The sequence below is a fragment of the Onychostoma macrolepis genome, chromosome 20 (genome assembly GCF_012432095.1).
Source record: "Onychostoma macrolepis isolate SWU-2019 chromosome 20, ASM1243209v1, whole genome shotgun sequence".
Lineage (NCBI taxonomy): Eukaryota > Metazoa > Chordata > Actinopteri > Cypriniformes > Cyprinidae > Onychostoma > Onychostoma macrolepis.
Window position 1 is genome coordinate 2300539 of NC_081174.1, and position 21242 is coordinate 2321780.

Sequence of the window (21242 nt, forward strand, 5' to 3'; positions counted from 1 at the left end):
CTTGGTATGCAGCATCCATTGCATCCTAGAAGGACATTTGGTCCTGTGGACGATGGTCAAAAACATTCCATCTCTAGGCTCATAAAAACTTCTCAATGGGGTTGAGGAAAGGGGAGTAAGGGGCAAGGAAAAGAGACATCATTCTCGAATGGGTGTCAAACCAGGCTCTGACTGCACTGGGAATGGTGGAATGCCACATTGTTCCATGTGATCACATATATTGGCAAGTGGGCTCTCCCACCCGTCCCCTTTCTCTGGCACCAGTCTTTGGTGCAGATCTTCTTAAATCTCACATTTATGCAGGAGTGCATTTTCCACACAAGATCAGCCCAAAGATTCCTCTTTTACTGTATATCATATGGTCATGCGATTGAAAGAAGCCCAACACCTGATTGTGTTTCCTAGATGGGAATCAGCTGTAATTTACATTTACATTTAGCAGGCGCTTTTATCCAAAGCGACTTACAAATGAGGACAATAGAAGCAATCAAAACCAACAAAACAGCAACAATATGCAAGCGCTATGACAAGTCTCGCTAGTGTAGTACACATAGCAAGGTTTGTTTTGTTTTGTTTTTTTTAAGAAAACAAGTAGATAGAATAGAAAAAAGAAAGCTAATGTTAGAGGGTCAGATAGATACAAAGAATAGATACAAAGATGACAGATAGATCAAATAGAATTAGAATAGAGAGTGTTAGAGTTAGAGGGTCAAATAAAGATGGAAGAGATGTGTTTTTATCCGTTTCTTGAAGATGGCTAAGGACTCAGCTGCTGGGATTGAGTCGGGCAGGTCGTTCCACCAGGAGGGAACAGTTACTGTAATGTAAAAGTCAGTGAAAGTGATTTTGTGCCTCTTTGGGATGAACAATAAAGAGACGTTCACTTGCAGAACACAAGCTTCTAGAGGCACATAAGTCTGAAGTAATGAATGTAGGTAAAGGGATGCAGAGCCAGTGGTGGTTTTGTAGGCAAACATTAATGCCTTGAATTTTATGCGAGCAGTTATTGGTAGCCAGTGAAAATTGATGAACAGAGGTGTGACAAGCATTCTTTTTGGCTCATTAAAAATTAATCTTGCTGCCGCGTTCTGGATTAATTGTAAAGGTTTGATGGAACTGGCTGGAAGACCTGCCAAGAGAGCATTGCAATAGTCCAGTCTGGACAGAACAAGAGCTTAATTTATTATTATTATTATTACTTGTAATTTATATATTTGCATAACTTCAATCAGCTGTTTCTCATTAGCAATGGAATAAAATACAGGGGACATATTTGTGTTTCAGTTCACAATATATATATAGCTGTTCACTTTGACTTTATCCTACAAGTTAGGTTTAGAACATTATGTTGTCTGTTCTGACATAAAGTGTGAAAGCATTTGAAAATTTGGCAGTAAAGTTAAGGGAATTAATTGGTTAGCTCAAGTAGTTAATTAGTTCAGGAGCAGGTCCATGCCCCAAACAATCACCTGATTTCCCGAAACCTCCATATATCGGGCCGCCTCATACCGTACTGTTTGTCTATTTCTCTCGAACCCACCCTTCCCTCCCTTTCTCATCTATTCAGCCAACCTTATCCCAAATTCTCTTCTTTCAGGTTGTATCGGGGGGTCCTAATTGTCTGGCCTAAATATATGATCGAGACGATACTCCAACCCTGATTAACCTGACCATCATCCCATTCCCTCTACCCCTTCATCCTCCTCTACTCTTCCCCAACACTCTGTTCAACTAACTATTTCATAGCTCGTTTGTGACGTGGTCCTAGTTAGTGAACTTTGTTTTGGTCTTGGTTGAGCTTGTGAGTAAAAGAAGTTCAAGCATTTTAAATTTGTGTTAACTGTATAGCCTACACAGACAGATGTTGTGCTTACTGCGTTTAGAGTTTAGGAAAATTGTTAAAAGTATTGAAAAAATTGTCATAGCGATCGTAAAAAACTGTAACACAGGTTCTATTTGAGCCTATTTCAATTTGAGTCTATTTGAGTCCGTAGTTCAAGCCAGGGTTGCCAGGTCTGCAGTTTTCCCTTCACGAAACATTATTTATAATGTGCCTCCAATCCAATTATCATAACGAGCTGTGTGCTTTGTTACTTCTGTTCATTCTATCACAAAATTCAAACAATAAATGCCGTTTTGACACTCTTATATGTGGTGTGACAGATCATAATTGTAGCTTCAGTTCAAGCAGCAACGCTGAGTGTGAATCTCTTCCACTTTAATACAAGTTATAGAGAGAAATAAACATGAATGAACATCAGAAGGTGTGTATGATACAGTATAACTTACCTAAATGTATCGTCTCCTATAATCGCTCAATAAGTGTTTCAAAAGTTGGTTAGTTTTTGCTGTTAATTATATATGCTTTTTTTAATTAATCTGTCATGAAGATAAGTTTTTATAAAAACTACCTTATGTGCAATTGAGTTGTATGCAAACAATTTTATTTGAGCGTGATTATTATATCTGAAAATAAATAGCATTGAATAGAATAGTTTTGTTGTTTATTTGTAACTTTTAATATTATGAACCAAACGAGATGGTTCCCTGTATAGTTTACAGCATTAGTTGGGAGAGATTTTCCCCCTAAGAAAACCAAACTAGTATCAGTATCGGTAGATATCATTCCGAATAATCAGCTATCGTATCAACATCTGAGTAATTTGCAAGTAAAGAAGACCTTCCTGAAATCTCTCCTCTGGATTCACAAACACATAATTTTACAGAAAGAAAATTTACTTCAGAATGATTTACACAGAACAATTGATTACACAGAATGATTTACACAATAATTTATTCTGCTTGTGTGTCATGAATGAGGCCCTGTGTACAAACGCCACTTTAATTCATGATCTGACCTGTTTATGTGATTGAAGGCCATAGTTTTAACAGTATAAAGACCATTACTCCTATGGAGAGCACCGTAAACCACATATACAACAAGTGTGTGTGTGTGTGTGTGTGTGTGTGTTTGAGAACTCAAGACACACACACAGGTTCATCATAAACTTTGACAGAAAAAAACAGCACGAAAAGAAATAAACATCTATGAATCCCACCTTGAAAGCAAACAAATGCACACACACACACACACACACACACACCCACACAAACACACATGATAAGCTCAGAGGCTGATTGAATGTGGCACAAAGATTGACGGCTTTATGGTGCAAGGTGTGTCGTAAAAAGTATATCAATGCAAGTGTGTGTACTTTGCTATGGATGTGTGTTGGTGTGAGTGTGTGGTTTTGCCAAAATTATATTCTTATATATAAACACCCATAAAATGATACATTTTCCTAAGAAGCAAAATCGTATTGGTGGATTTCTCAGCTGTGTTTCATCAAATTTGTCCCAGTTGTTGTCCATTGGAGAAATAAAAACTCATAATTGAGTCAGTAGTTGTCATGCGCCAAGAGTAGAGAGCTGTAAAATGAATGTGAACAGCTCAGGTCACTTGATCATTGGCAACTTTACGAATTTAATTTACATTTCTTCATTAAACAGATGCTTTTATCCGAAGCGACTTACAAATGAAGAGTGCAACAAGCAGTTCATGATATTTATTCTTAAGGATGCTCAGATGTTTTTATTAGGAAATACTGATTTACAGTTTTTTGGGGTTTTTTTTCAATTGCTAACAAGCATTGTTCAATACTGAAACCACATTTTCAAAACTGTTCATACAGTCTGCATTACCAACACGAATCTTGACCAAACAGTTGATCTCACCTCCAAAACTCACTCAGACCAACAAAACACTTCATATAGGTCTCAAAATGAGCTTGTTTCATCATAACACTGGGAACAATTCTCATTAAAAAAACTTACATTTCATTCATAACAGACTGATCTAAAAAATACTAACAACAGGGAGCACTACATAAACGAGGTATAATGAGGTGCTGTATGTGCAGTATTGGAGTCCCACAAGACCTTTGAGTGTTGAGTTTGTATGTTCTCTCTGTGTTGATGTTGGTTTCCTCTGGGTTTCTCCCAGAATCCAGAGACATACAGGACAGGTGAACTGGAGACTGTAGTGAGTGTGAATATGAATTTGTGTGATGGACTGGCCATCTGTCCAGAGGGTTTTCCTGCATGACCCAGGAAAGGCTCCAGCCTCATAACCTTACATAGGACAAGTGCTGGGAAAATGTATGGAATATATGGATGTTCAGTACTGTGAGGGTTCCAGTCCTCCCTCTCTCTGTTACTCTTTTTCCCCTCCAGCGTGTCTTCCCTGATCCATGTTTCCAAACAAAATCATTCCAAAGCCATCCATTTATCAAAAGATAACCAAAAAGACAGGAAGAGAGAAAGAGGAATAATAATAATAAGAAGACTAAAAATAGGACATTTGGCTTGGCTTTCAGCTGAAATTGCATTTAGTTGTGTTTGGAATAATTATTATTCAGTTTTATAATAAATATTCTGCTAAGATTTTATATTTCAATATAATTCCTGCAGAAATGGACAGTTTGCCATTATTCTGATTTGAATGTGCTTTTATCAGTTTTGAAAGCAGTTTGTTAGCATTTGAAAAATGTGCTGAAAATGTACAGTGTTTAGCAGGCTGTGGAGTATGAATGGCAAAAGTGTTTGTGGAATTTGAAAAATGTGGTCATTGCATGCATTTTGTCTGAAAGCAATGAAAAATGATTCACAGTTTGGTCCACATAGACTTCTGTATCGCTGAATGTGTGAACAGTTTTGTGTTTGTGAAAATGTGGTTTCAGTATTGAACAATGCTTGTTAGCAATTAAAAAAAACGTAAACAATAGCCCATCTCATCCGTAGGGATCGTCTGCATTATTTCCTTCTGCGGGGATTGTTGGTTAGATGAAATGTTTGTACGTCTGAATCGTCAGCTCGGCCCGGGCCGAAAGAGCCTCGTTGTTCGCAGCATCATCATAAATGCACAGAGTAGATGAGGAGTGGGATGGGAGTGAGCAATGGAGAGATTCATCTTTTGAAAGGCACGTCTCTGGGCTGTGAGGCCTGCTGACAGACGGCTTACGGCTCCAGACGCCCAGCGCTGCATGAAAGAATAATTAGTTTTGTCAAGCTGAATGAAGGATCAGCTGTATCAGGATATGAATGAAGAAGGAATGAACGCTGATATCGATCCGGCCCAGCTCAGAGATGGAGAGAAAAAGCGATGACCCTGAACTGTGTCCAAGCGGCACCTACGGATCAGAACACTCTCGGAAACATGACAGGTCTTTTACAATCATTTCATCTGGATTCATAATTATGCTTTCAGCCATCTGGAGCTACAAATGTCATATGAATAGCGTCTCCAGTGTGCTTATATGCAACATTTTCTTTCGAATCATAATGTAAGTGTGAATTAAAAAAATAAAAATAAAATAGAATAGCTGCTGTGTTTTATTTGTTTTGTTAAAATCAATGTTAGAACTAAATCCACAAAATGCCACATAAAATATTGGCTTGTCTTAGATTTTTTATTTATTTATTCTGCACATACAGTGGGGCAAAAAAGTATTTAGTCAGCCACCAATTGTGCAAGTTCTCCCACTTAAAAAGATGAGAGAGGCCTGTAATTTTCATCATAGGTATACCTCAACTATGAGAGACAAAATGAGAAAAAAAAATAAAATAAATTCCAGAAAATCACATTGTAGGATTTTTAAAGAATTTATTTGCAAATTATGGTGGAAAATAAGTATTTGGTCAATAACAAAATTTCATCTCAATTCTTTGTTATATACCCTTTGTTGGCAATGACAGAGGTCAAACGTTTTCTGTAAGTCTTCACAAGGTTTTCACACACTGTTGCTGGTATTATTCAGATCTCCTCTAGAGCAGTAATGTTTTGGGGCTGTCGCTGGGCAACACAGACTTTCAACTCCCTCCAAAGATTTTCGATGGGGTTGAGATCTGGAGACTGGCTAGGCCACTCCAGGACCTTGAAATGCTTCACGAAGCCACTCCTTCGTTGCCGGGCGGTGTGTTTGGGATCATTGTCATGCTGAAAGACCCAGCCACGTTTCATCTTCAATGCCCTTGCTGATGGAAGGAGGTTTTCACTCAAAATCTCACGATACATGGCCCCATTCATTCTTTCGTTTACACGGATCAGTCGTCCTGGTCCCTTTGCAGAAAAACAGCCCCAAAGCATGATGTTTCCACCCCATGCTTCACAGTAGGTATGGTGTTCTTTGGATGCAACTCAGCATTCTTTCTCCTCCAAACACGACAAGTTGAGTTTTTACCAAAAGTTCTATTTTGGTTTCATCTGACCATATGACATTCTCCCAATCCTCTTCTGGATCATCCAAATGCTCTCTAGCAAACTTCAGACGGCCCGGACATGTACTGGCTTAAGCAGGGGACACGCCTGGCACTGCAGGATTTGAGTCCCTGGCGGCGCAGTGTGTTACTGATGGCAGCCTTTGTTACTTTGGTCCCAGCTCTCTGCAGGTCATTCACTAGGTCCCCGTGTGGTTCTGGGATTTTGCTCAAAGTTCTTGTGATCATTTTGACCCCACGGGTGAGATCTTGCGTGGAGCCCCAGATCGAGGGAGATTATCAGTGGTCTTGTATGTCTTCCATTTTCTAATAATTGCTCCCACAGTTGATTTCTTCACACCAAGCTGCTTACCTATTGCAGATTCAGTCTTCCCAGCCTGGTGCAGGTCTACAATTTTGTTTCTGGTGTCCTTTGACAGCTCTTTGGTCTTGGCCATGGTGGAGTTTGGAGTTGGACTGTTTGAGGTTGTGGACAGGTGTCTTTTATACTGATAACGAGTTCAAACAGATGCCATTAATACAGGTAACGAGTGGAGGACAGAGGAGCCTCTTAAAGAAGAAGTTACAGGTCTGTGAGAGCCAGAAATCTTGCTTGTTTGTAGGTGACCAAATACTTATTTTACCGAGGAATTTACCAATTAATTCTTTAAAAATCCTACAATGTGATTTTCTGGATTTTTTTTCTCATATTGTCTCTCATAGTTGAGGTATACCTATGATGAAAATTACAGGCCTCTCTCATCTTTTTAAGTGGGAGAACTTGCACAATTGGTGGCTGACTAAATACTTTTTTGCCCCACTGTATTAGACATATTAAGGAAAGAAGGACAGTTATAATGCAGAGCTTAACAGAGGGAGTCATTTGAATCATTGAATCAATCGTTTTTTTAACACTCATAAACAAAACACCACAACAGTTCTGCTGTGTCTTTGTTTGAAACTATTTTCGTTGGTGGTGCAACAAAAGACAAAGTAACTGGCAATATTATGTTTAAAATGTAAGTTAACTATGATTACTTATTGTTTATTGTGTTGTATAAAACTAAATAGACAAAATCAAGGTGCCTTTTTGTTACTCCAGTAACACCTCAGAAATGGTCAAAGGCGTTTCTGCCAGTTCTGATGTGACAAATTAATGAGGCTTGAAGACATGCTGCATCAGTGGCTCAAGAAAGGAGTCTATGTGACTGTTCTTGGTTTGTCCTTGTTTATTTATATACTTGTACCTTGATGTAAAAAAGCAGAACCCCACTTGCATATACTGTATATGAGCTCAGTTGTATTTACCTGTGGCCTCTTGCTTACATCTGAATCAAAACTGTGGTTGAACAGTGATGACACTCTTTCTTGTGAAATTGCTTTAAGGTTATGTATAAAAATTACAGTGTGACACAGAAAAAGGCCAATTGTCCATTTCCAAGCAAAAGTAAATGTTTAAACTAAGAAATCATCCAAAATGCTTCTCATTTTAATCCTATATAGTTTTATTTTCAATGGAGCTTGAAGTGCACTTACCATACAACTAAACACACAAATATAACGAATCTGAATGAGACTCTCATTTAAGGCAGATGATTTAAATCTTGCTGCTGTAACTTTAGATGCGTGTCATTGTGTGAGTGTGTGTCAGTGTATTCACATGCTATATGGTTGCCTAGCAGCAAGAAGTATGTGTGATGATTTGGGAGATCTTATACACGGCTCAACTTTTACCAGACTACACAATATTTTCAAGATGATCATGAGGTGCTCGGCTCGCGCTCCTCTCGCCCGATATGAGCTTAATCACCAGTGACACAATTCCCGTCACCTTTATATTTAGTTTTTATTTATACTCAACATTCAATATTTCTTTCAGTTTTTTCTGCTGTCATGTCTTGCGCTCTGTATTTTCTTTTGCCAGTTATGAAGAAGGTCTTTGTTAAGATCAGCATATGTAGATTGTGAAGACAATCTACATTAAATGTAATGTTTTCTGTAACATTTTTGAGAAGTTGCTATTTTGGCTAGCTACATTTTTGAGTGGCTTGTCCAAAACTGGTCTTTTTTTGCAATAATCGCTTCAACACTAAGATTCAATGTGTGGCAATTATGTAAAGAATGTAATGTAATGATAATGCAAGTGACGACATTTGGAACACGTGTGTCTGAAATGTGTGTTTTAAATTAAACTTTGTTTTCTGTTGTGTGAAGTGTATATGCACCAAATACACACATACACACACACACACTATACATATTAAAATAGATGATGGTTTGTAAAGCTCCAGTTTCAAAAACATCCAAGCTGGAAGTTGTTAATGTTTCCTGGGAAAATGTCCTTGTTATGCTTTACAAATGTGTCCCATATTGAACATAATATCCATTTGATTGTGGACATTCCAGAGGCAGCTGCTAAGCTGTGATTTGTTTGCATGAAGGAGGGTGTGAAAGACTTTATCCCTGCAACTAAACAGCAGAACTAGCACTAGCATTCAGAGAATTCACTGTAAAGAGCACAGAGAGAGTTTGAGTGATTGTGACAGAAAGGAGAACCTTGCTTTTGTCCAGCTCACATGTTTCTGAGAACTCATAAGGAACATCTGTCTGAACAGCTGAGACTGATTTCATGAGATCAAGCGCGCTTTGATTCTGACCAACTATGCACGCTCTTTTTTTGTTGCTGTTGCAAAAATACACTTCACACAATAGAAAAGTTTAATATTGCTGACATCCAGATTTAAACCATGCACTCCAGACACTCATGCCTTTGTATAAAACTTTCTATTTTATTTCAGGTTGTTGAAATACTAATGTACCGCTTACTGAACAGTGTACATTAAATACCAACTGCTGTTTTTTTGTTGTTTTTTTTTAAATGCAGTACGTAAAATTTGGAATAGCATACTATATTTGTCCTGTTAAAGCTGCACAATTATGCCAGAAATCATAATTTCAATTATTTCCCGTGATGTTGTGATTTCTGTGATTAATAATGATTAATGTCAGTCATCACAATTTTGTCAGTGACTCACAAAAGGAACATTAATTAAGCAGATTCACTGCTGTATTTTTAATAAAGCTGTCAGTAACAACATTCTGCAGTGTGTTTGTGACTGTTACTTCTTTAAGCAGCATTATAAATAAAACTTGTAATCAACTTGTGAATAGATTAGATCTTTGTACTATATTTTCCTGAATATATATCACATTTTTATCACATGAAACATGTTGTGACTAATATTCCAAAGCAACTAATACAATTAACATCAAGTTTGCAAATGATGTGTAAATTTGGATTTGTGGTGGTAGTTTTATTAAATGCCACTGTAATTTATGTTTGTTTTATACTTTTATTTTTCATTCCTGTTCTGTTCTGAATAGCACCAATAACATTAAGATCCAGAAAATATAGTAATCAATATAGTAATATTTCAGTTCAGCACAAGCTTGTGAGTTCTGCACTCTTGTTTCCATTACAGATTTGCAAAACTTTTGCAATATTTTATAAATGTCAATAATAAACTATTGCAAAATGGCATAGATTCCATTAACCGATGTTATGTGACTAAAAGGTAATTTTTTCCTGTTGCAATAAGTCATGTGGCGACAGATGTTGGTAGATTTACATATATCACAGCCACCACACTAGCCATAATGCACCACAGACGTGAGCTGTGTGAATAAAGGGTTATTCATCCAAGCGTTAATGGCAAGGAAAACCCACATATAAGGTGTTTCTTGGAGGTTGCAGTGCATTAAAAAATTATCACGTGATTTTTTAATTTTTTTTCTATGCCAGGTGACATGCGAATGGCAAAAAAAATGTTCCATTGCAGTTTTGCAATTATATTCATTTTTTGAACTGCCTGAAAAACCACCTCATTTTGCAATATATGGGAGTTTTTAAAAATTGACGTTTCCATTAGGCGTAATTTCAATTTGCAATTTCAATTTGCGCAATTTGAAGGGTAATGTAAACGCAGCTTATGAAGCTGTCTACACTGCACTGTGAATCTTATTTACATTACATTTACACTTTGTTGGTGAGAGGATTCGAGAAAGCATACTCAGTCAGATCACAATGAACAAAAATTTAGCTTTGAGTAGATTTCTTCTCATAATGATCTAATGAAACACATCTGATTGGCTGTTGTGTTCATGTGCTTAACACTGGTGATGCTTAAAGCTGCAAAAATATATTGTAAATTGTAACCTTTGATGCAAGAGGAGTAAATATCAAGATAATGCTGTAATCTGCACTTTTTCATGACTAAAATTTTGGTTGTATTATAATTTATTGGGCAGCCCCAATATATATCTACCGTATGTTTACATTTCTGAGCCATGCTATTATGTACAATAAACTACCAAAACCTAAATTCTTACTCAAGAGGATTTTAATGTGAGCTCCATATGATCTATATCTGAATGCTGGAAATGCTGGGAAAGTGGATTCTAAGATAGTTTTAATTGCATAAACGAGGACGAACAAAGCAGCTCTCACAAAGCAGGATCAGCTTTCATAATACAACTGTTGCTGCGCTATTTTGATGAAGGATGTGTTTGATGAAACAGACATTGCATTTGATTTCATGCAGCTTTAAAGTCTCTCGTTACTGATATGATCCTTTTGTTTCAAAACATCCACAAGTGTGCTCTAATAAGACTTTCCCATGATTCATTTCCAGGAAAAAAAAAATATTTAACTCAGAGTTCGGCTGTCAGTAGGATACTGAGCTGAAGTTTTCTCTGTAAAAAGTTGCAAAATCAGTGTGGAACAGGAACATATTTTTTTTCTTATTCATTTTTAACAAAAAAAGTAAAGGAGAAACGTTTCCAGTGTTACTGTAATATAAGGACAATGCTTCTCTTGTAAATGATGAGCTCCTGGAAGAAGGACTGGTGACGGGGAGAAGATGCACACAAACAATGCTGCAAACAAACAGCATGTTGCAACAAAACTAAATTCCACCCTTTTAAATCAATGAGTTACTCTAAGCTGCTAGAAGTGCTGCTGGAAGCCATTTAAACACTGACCATTCAAAATGCATCCTTTTCCATTGATGCTCAAATATATCTGTGCATAAAGACTTTTTTTTATCACCATAAACAAAAGTGGCAGATTTCATAGTGCACATCTGGGGAAATGAACTGATTGGAAAGCTGTGTAAAAACTTGCTGTTGGTGTTGAACCATCTGTAGAAGTGATCATCTGTCTTGGTAACAGCTAACGGTGTGTGCTGTGTGTGCAGGTCTCTTCCCAGCTGTGCTGAACCTGGCCTCCATGGCAGAGATCAAGACCAATGCCACATGTGGAGAAATGGGAGCAGAAATGCACTGCAAACTAGTGGAGCATGTACCAGGACAGCCCGTGAAAAACCCTCAGTGTCGGACCTGCAACCCGAAGAGTGATTATGCTAACGGTACAGGACACACACACACACACACACACACACACACCGGCTCTCAGGCTGTGCATAATCCATTTGATATGCTCTAATCAAAGACTGTTTCTGCTCATAAATCCCAGCATTCCAAAATCACAATAACACTGGCACAGTCACGCATGTGACGCACATGTACACTGGATTCCCCTCTTCACAGGCCTCATAGAGTAGAAAGTGATGTTTTTTAAAAGCAATGTTTGATTCACTAACAAATATATACTGGAATCATCTGTCTCTGGTCCAACGTGACACTCTCCTCAACAAAATAAATATGTTTTGTGCTCCAGGGGGATCTTGCAGCAAATAAAATTCATTTTCAATAATAAAAAGTCATTTAAATTAAATATTTATCATATCCATTTACATCAATGAATACATCTTTCTCCACACCACAGTATTCAGCAATCAAGACCAAAAACACAGCTAGAAACTGTTCATATTTATATATTAAATATAAGCCTAAATTCATTTATAACAAGTAGGCATGGCAACACTGGGAACCCTTTGTCCCCTATTATAATAGCTTTACCTTATTACTGTGCTTCTTTAATTGCTTTTATAAAGATTGCTGAAAGGTGAAATTTGCAGAATTTGTGAATCTTGTGTTTGATCCCATACCCAGACTTTTTAATGAATGAATAAGTGTACTGAGGGAAATTCTGCTTTGCACATTTTTCAAAGAACTCTTATGTTCAATACATTTGGTATTATATGTATAACAATCACTGTGCTCATTACTGCCATCATTACCATCACACATACAATCCGGCATCCACACCATCACACATTATAGCGATTTTATTAAACAAGCAAACATTTTCAGGGAGTCGTGAATGAAGTCCGCTTGGCTCAAAACAATGAATACAAACTTCAAAGCTGCGCGTTTGCTGTGTCGCTGGAAAGTGGAGCAGATGGTATATTTTAATATTTTACATTTCATATTATTTGTGATTTATTATGTATTAAATACAGAAGCCCTAGAGCATGACATCACATCCTGTCGCTGATGTTTGTCCGTAGTAATTTGACGTTCTGTCAGTATTTGACATCATGACAGTCAGTGTTGCATCAAGCCTTCGCTGTTTGAGAAACCTTCTAAATATGAGAACTGGTAAGAACTAAACCTAATATGAGTCATTGTATTAGTATTTTAAAGCAGTGTTCTGTATCATTATTATAATCTGTAGTTATTATTATAATCTAGAAGAGTGGTAAATATTCTCACAGATGTCATAGTTCACCCCAAAATCAAAAGAAAGGAAGAAAAAAGTCATGCCGAATTTTCATTATCGTAATGTGAAAAAAATTATGATTTATTATTTGAATTGTATACATCATTGAGGTATTTGTTGTTTATGCAAATTTGATTAAAAACATCATTGTGTCCAAAGGATGATTTTCCTGACTGTATTACAGTAATGAGAATCTAATGAGAATCATCGTCATTAAGATGAATGAGAATTACAAACAAACTCAAGGGTACAGCATTACAGTGCCATAATGTAAGTAATGTCTGAATTGTCATTTTTGGGTCAACTGCTTCTTTAATGGGCTGTAGATATGCTGTTGGTTTCAGGGTGAAACATGAGTCGGACACGGTGAGAGTCACCCGTCTTTCAGTCACCTTCATCAGAACAGTTCTTTTTTTGTGGGTTTTGATGTGTACAAGCTGTCTGAAAGGTCTTAATAAAACATGCGAGGAGTCGCTGGCGCTGTCATCCACACACCTCCGTCAGTAATGAGTTAGTCTGAGCTCTCTTCAAACACACGCCGCAGCGCCCTAGAGTCACCCACACACTCCCAGCCAGAGAGTGATTAATATAACATGTAATTAGAGAAAATTAGAGAAAGAGAGAGAGATAGATGTGACTTAACCGGCGGGGGAGTTCTTTTAAATGAAACCTAGATCTCGCTCATAAATTCGAAAAGAATATATGCAGTCAAATAAATGATTAAGTGGACAACTTTAATCATCTTTGCCTGATTAAGAATCTGGCTGTAAAGAAAGACTGGGGTTTGTCTCATATAGCTGGCTTTCCACAGGCTCTGCGCCGAGATAAACGTCAGTATTTCAGCGCTTATAAAACTCATCCCTCATTAGAGCAGATCGCTTTATTTCAAAAGACACTTCAGCAGGTGATTTTATTGAGCTCACTGAGGTAAAAGCCAGCGGAGACACGTTATTAGTAGCGCCGTGTCCTGTCGTGGTTTAATATGAGGCGTTATGGAGCTCCTCTAAAGGCCTAGTGCCATGAGGAATCAGATCTCACTTGATGTGCTATGAACAATGAAATCTTCCTCAGCAGTCCAAAAACGCCACTTATTCAAACAAAATTAAATACAAATTCAAATATATGAGTATTAAATACACCCAAAGCTCTTGAGCAGGTTTCGGTTTTATTTCAGTCAGTTAATAGGACTGATCTTTCCACACACACACACACACACACACACACACACACACACACACACACACACACACACACACTTTTCAGTATGTTTTTTTAGAGAAACATCATTGTATTCATTGCATAATATGTTTTGATTATTTAAATATCATCTTACTGAGACATATTATTTGAGCTATAGAGTGACGACTGATATTTATATCATTTTATGTCAGTATCTGCTCTACTGTTATAAAGATCTCATAGATTTACATTACAAGCATCAGAATTTCATCATATACAGTAAATATCAGTATCTGCAGCAAACTGCATATTTTTGCTCAATTTGAGTCTGAATAAAATTGAGCTGTTCATAAAAGCCTGATGGATCAAATATAAAACTCTAAAACTCTAACTCTTTGCTAAATGCAAACCTATTTAAGATTTAATTAGAATAAGTTTTAGTAAACATTTTGATTTCAAAAGATTAGATGTTCTGACTTTTATGTCATATATCACAATATACAGGGTTAGAGCTCACAGTAAGGCAGGTTGTCACATCTCAATCACATCCACTTTTCTGACTGGTCTTCACTGCCCTATAAAGCCCCTCACGAGTGTGTTTTTTTCGTGTGTGTAGAGCGGCATCCCATCGAGTACGCCATCGACGGCACTAACAGATGGTGGCAGAGCCCGAGCATCATGAACGGGATGGACTACCATTACGTCACTGTGACTCTTGACCTGCAGCAGGTAAATGACAAAACATCAAACAACAACTGCTTGCAGTGACAGCATCATTATTCAAAGCCAATCAGAATGCATCTTGTGCTTTTGTAAAGCTCTAGCCCTTCCTTACAGCCATTTAGGGTTACAAAACAAGCATCAACAATTTAATTTTTTCACCCGACAGAAAAAAAAAAATAATAATAATTTGCAAGCTTCTACATTACAGTTTTTCTCGATTGCTAACACACAATTCATGAAACAATTCATCATTTTCTCACAACTACAAACACAATCTCAAAACTACACACCAACTTGCACAAACCTCAAACTTCCAGGTCAAAACCAAATATTCTAGTCAAAAACAAATTATCTTCAGTCAAAAACAAACTTTGGCCTCAGATAATGCACAAACCTGCCAAATACACAGACTACTTCACTGCCTAGAAAACACCAGTGAGTTCAATTCAAAACACTGTCACTAAAACCTACGGTGCCTGCGAGGTGACATGGTCGGTTCACTTAGTTTTGTCGTGGCCACGACATCATAACTCGTGAGAACGTGATAATTGTGGCCATGTGATATTAATTTGTGGGAACGTGATATTATGTCGTGGCCACGAGATCATTTTGTCGAGGTAACGACATCCTCTTATGTTGAGGGAACAACATATTTTTATTGTGGCCACGAGTTCAATGCGTAAACAAACCTGTGTGACCATAGCAACCCGGGATTATCAGAGATGGATTCATTAATATTTTATTTACAATTAAGAAATTATTTTATTAATTATTATAGAAATTACATTATTAAATTATTACCATACGACTGTATTACGTGCCATAGTCAGCATTCAAATTAAGTTTATCATGAAATGTTACATAGTGCATAAATAAAATAGGCCCACAAGAAAACATTTTTTATCCATTCCACAGTCTTGTAAATCCAGATAGTCTTTTTTCCCGTAATATTTGTATATTATTATTATTATTATTATTAGCCTATTATTATTGGTTATATTTTGTTTTATGCCATGGTCTGTCTGAATACTCGATTCTGATTGGCTGGCAGGTGTTGATTAAATTCGTTGAACTGCAGGTAGTTCCAGGTCAGTTTAATCACGTTCTATATTAATGCGCTTCCTATAAACATTGGTAACCATAGTAACATACAGTTACAGTTGAATAGTAATATAGACGAAAATAACCGTCATTTTTATCGTTCCGATGAAATATTGCAGCGCAAATATTATTAACATCTTTAATATGTGAATGCTGGCAAATGACCATGGCATAAACGGGATAATCAACGGCTAGCTGTGCATTAAAACGGGGGTCTCCAACCATTTTTACAGCGCGGACCGGTTACGGTTTGAAAAAAATCTTGCGGACCGGGGGGGCGGTTCTTCGCCTCCACGTCGTGCATTCAAATCATTTAATGCACAGCTAGCCGTTGATTATCCCTTACTTATTCGTTTATATTTGTTTCTTCCAGTCATTTCGATCTTTACTTAACGTTCTGAATTGACCTATCGGTAAGCCCCTCCCCTCGAACGTAGTCTAGCCAATAGCAGTCGAGTATCAGTTGCACGGGGAGCGGAACTCAGACATCTTTAGGTTTCAGCGTCACAGAGAAACATTGGAAGATCTGAAGCTCACATCGTTTTTATGGGTTTTATGCTTCAAAAATGGAAAAAAACGACGTGCCTGGGGTACTTGTAACACTGATTCCAGGTTTCCTGAGAGGGTGGGCAATATCATTTATTTTATTACATTTCCTGAATCCAGACAAAACAGAGCAAAATATCCCTAAGTATTCACCCCAATACAAATGAAGACAAAAACGTTCATTTTCTGGTTGTCATACACTCATTAAGTTACAATTTTCATCTGCTCAAGCAGAACGTTAATGTTATCTTGTGCTTTAGCAAGGTATCTCTGGCTAAAACTAGCTAACGTTAAAGTTAGTGAGTCCATGCTAACGTACAACCTAAATAGCGGACTGTTCTTGCGTCTTGTACAGTGTAGGTCAAAAACACATAAACGAAGGTCTACATTTCAGTGCCTCTCCATATTAAACTGGTTAAATGTACATTAATTTAATCGTACCCTGCGATACATGAACAGTGTTGATCCTGCATGTTGTCATCCGCGATCATGATGACCGACCGTAATATGAGACTTCTCCTGCTTGCATTGTGATCTGTAAACCCTCCTTCTTGTTAAATATTTTATAAATCCTTCCATGGAATATTTAATTCCCATTTGGTGGCCTTCTGTGTCCAAAATTGTGCAAAAACATCTTGTGACAAGGTTTTCACACTGTAGCTGTCATTGTAAGACAGTGAGCAACTCCGTTTGTTTGTCCGAGGGAGCAACAGTAACTAAGGGGGGTGGGGCTTACCGATAGGTCAATTGTAAATAACAGGCTACTGTAAATGCTCGACATGCCAATAAAGCTTTGCTTATGCTGACTGGAATTTATACTGGAATGCAGTTTAAATTTAACATATACAGTATTTCATTTTATTTCTGCTTAGTAATAGACCATAATTACAAATACTATATAGTGTTTCGTTGAGGAATTAATCATTCACGTAATTTAATTTGTAAATGAAAACACAAAACGCTCATTTATCATCACAAACGGGCATGAATACAATCTTAAAGTCAAAACCTTATTGGCACAATTGTCAAGCGTTCACAGTATTTGCAGAATATATGGTAGGCTAGCAAATATAGCATAATTACACAAAAGGTTAACTAGGTAAAGCAATACACAAATTGAAAGGGGAAATAAGCATATATAACAAATATAAAAATATAAACCCATATAAGTTAATGTAATAATAATAATTTGGAATAACACTTTCCAAAAAAAAAAAAAAAAAAAGTGTAAGGAACGGAGTATGAACTCAGTATGCAACAAAAGACTGTTTACTATCCGTTACAGTACACACGCAAAAAGAAAAAAAGAAAAACACTGATCAGTTACTGATCAGCATCACGTCTCTTGGCAGGATCAGGACACATACCTTCATCTACATCACAGTAAATGTTTTCTCTTGCAAGGCAGCGGGGAAAATATGCTCTGCTGTGTCTTATCCAGCCTGGGATCGACTCTATAGCTAAGTCACCACAGGCCTTGTCCATTGCTTTCAAACGGTTTGCCCGTTCGTAAGGGTTTCGATCATATACTCTCCACCGCCATGCAGAAAAAAACTCCTCTATGGGATTGAGGAATGGGGAGTATGCTGGTAGAAACATGTTAGAAAATCTGGTATGGTCATTGAACCAATCGTTTAATGCACAGGTAGCCGTTGATTATCCCTTACATATTCAGGGTGTCTCTGCCATCAAACTCAAACATGTTCTGCAAAAATATGTTTTGAGTACATGTGTACAGTAAGCAATAAGAATAACTTTACCTGTAAGAGTACATTATCAAATTACAGCACTAAATAACACATTAGTGAGTTACACTTAGTACCTGTACATACTGCACTCGCTGATTCTTGACTTGCTCTGAATTCCTTTCAAAAGGCACCCTATATACCTGTTTCATTCGAAGTCTGTTACGATGCAGGATACGGTCAATTGTAGAAATACTTATACGATCAATTTCTGAGGAGGCTTGTTGATCTTCAATAATTCTTCTCTAAATTTCACGCAGTCTAATTGCATTATTAGCAATGACCATATTTACAATTGCAGTTTCTTGGTCCTCTGTCAGAAGATGTTTTCTGCCTCCCCCAGGCAGTCGCCCCTCAACTCTGCAAAAATACAGTACATAGAAGAACAACTAATACTGAGCAGCACATAAATTTGAAAGTTATGAGTTTAAGGATTTACAGCATGACACACAATGAAGGTTCTCTTATCTAAATTTTATTGTAACTCTATGTCTAAATTAGGGGTGTCAACGTTAACGCATTAACGCATGCGATTAATCTAAAAATTTTAACGCGTTGATATTTTTTTTACGCAGATTAATCGTTTGATAAGGTTTGACCCTAACTTCTTTCCATCATCAAAGCGCGAAAGGTTATCTATCATTGTGTGATGAGGGTACAGTGAGCCAGTGTTGCCAGGGTAATGGCACAAGTGGGCTATTTTGAAAATACAGTCGCAGGAAAAATTACAGAGCCGTGGGTAGTTTTTTGGACTACTTTTATAATGTACCGCGGCTGCCCAAAGAGTATATAGACAAATAAAAATGAAAATGGATACTTTTACTAATGTGTATTATACTTGGAATGTATCCCTGGCAACTTAAGAAAGGAGAGGCAGTTATAACATCACAAACAACGTGAGTTTCAGCAGAACATATATGCTTTTACACAGCAGAAATAAACATTACAACAGCCACTATAGATTATATAAGATAATAAACACACGATTACGATAGGATATTTGTATGAGATTTTCTTGAGTGGAATGTGTGCATCTGAAATGCTAATTTGTGCAGCATATAAAAGGCTATAAATAGCATATTTTAACAACAGTAAACGACCAAAGTCCACATGTGATCGCAAAAGGAAGTTATTACAAACACTCGACGGTGGTTTGAAGTGAGTTCTGAGTAAAAGTGTACTATTTATCTCATAAATTGTCTTATAAAGCATGATGCTAATATTAGCTCTAATGCAGCTGCAGAACAGGTCCAATTCTTCTTCATAATGCATTTTGTCATAATACTTCACGTAAGGTCGCAAGAAAATATTTTGTATTTATTTAGGAATACTTTTGATAATAGTTGGGTAAATGTATACTGGGATTGAAGCGATGTGGCTTGGTAAACGTTTTATTGCCAGTATAAAGGCTGATAATGGCTGAATAAAAACAAAAGAATAATGATAAAAGGATAATAAGGATTATGTCTCATACCTGGCGGAAGTGTGAAAGGTTCTGTTTCCTTAAAATAGTTTGTCATGCATTTCTTTATTTCAACACATTTACAGGTAAATCCTAGTATTTTAAATTTGTGATTAATCATGATTAATTACAGTCCATGACTGTGATTACAGTTTTTTATGATTGCTTACACACTAAAATAAAAAATAACACACAGTTAGTGAAACCTTACACTCAGGGAGCACAAACTCAGCCCAAATATTCACAACAATAAGCACATTCTCAGCCTCACACTTTTTGCAAAACATTAAACGCATTGCATTGCAAAACACTAAACACACTTCTCAACATTAGACACAGAAATCTAACATAATGACGCTTCTTTGCTATTTCAAGGCACTGCTTTCAAAAAATACCACCCCTATAAACCAATTGATCAAACACGGCCATCAGGTGTGCAGACACTTAGGTGCTTATCTGTAAACTCAACAATCAGGTGTAAGCACTATAAAAAGGCAACAGGTGAATTTTTGTATTCAACAAAAATGAAAGGCAGTGTTGCAGTAAGAGGAAGAGGAATACTGTAAGAAGAAACATCTTTGGCCACAGCTGTTTTGAATGTCCCGGGTCAACAAGGTGGTAACATCACAATATATGCTGCAATCACTCAGAACGGGGTCCTCATGCCAAAATAGCTCCTTACAACACCGACCACATCACGTTTTTAGACAGACTAATTATTGGACAGACTAGGTATCTGTTTCCATTATTCCAGTACCTCCCACAACACTCTCCCTTCCTTTCCTTTTTCCCTTCTGCATGGCAGTGGAAGGTTTATGACCTCTGACCCTATGTTATACCCCTCACTGAAGCTATGGAGGAGGCCTGTGACCTACTGTAATAGATGCAGAGTCTGTGTAAGGATGGAGTCACCATTCGAGAAGATTCTTCCCTCGCTGTTTTGCGAGGGAGGACATTGCCTGTAATGTGGATGAAGTGGCTATATCCAGCTATACGAAGAGAAGGTGTTTTTTTGGTAACACTTTATTTTGATGGTCCCTTTTGAACATTCTGTTGACACAAAGTAATGTTGCAACTACATGTCAACAAACTCTCATAAGAGTATTAGTAGAATGTCTTCTTCATATCTACTAACTCCTTATTGTGTTGGTCTCCCAACAGATATTCTACTGACTAGTAGTAACTTTGCAAGAACGTGTCAACTTACAGTTTTTCTCGATTGCTAACACACAATTCATGAAACAATTCACCATTTTCTCACAACTATAAACACAATCTCAAAATTACACACCAACTTGTGCAAACTTCAAACTTCCAGGTCAAAATCAAATAGTTTAGTCAAAAACATATTCTCTTTTTTCCGACTCAAACTTTGGCCTCAGATGATACACAAACCTGTCAAATACTCAGACTACGTTCCTGTCTAGAGAACACTAGTGAGATCAATTCAAAACACTGTTACAAAACCTCCTTTTGGGAAATAGGAATCCTTTTGCTAGCCAATGTCTGTTACAGTATACAGCATAAATAAAGGGGTGCAGATACAGTA

General features: G+C 37.2%; 1 protein-coding gene across 5 annotated transcripts in view; it reads left to right on the top strand.

Moving 5' to 3' along the window:
• The window catches only part of lama2 (laminin, alpha 2), a 243370-nt gene that overhangs the window by 44299 nt on the left and 177829 nt on the right, over nt 1-21242 (top strand). For all 5 annotated transcript variants that reach the window (XM_058755242.1, XM_058755243.1, XM_058755244.1 and 2 more), the window contains exons 2-3: nt 11511-11681; nt 14733-14845. In XM_058755242.1, the coding sequence (XP_058611225.1) occupies nt 11511-11681; nt 14733-14845 (284 nt within the window). The remainder of the gene's footprint in view (nt 1-11510; nt 11682-14732; nt 14846-21242) is intronic.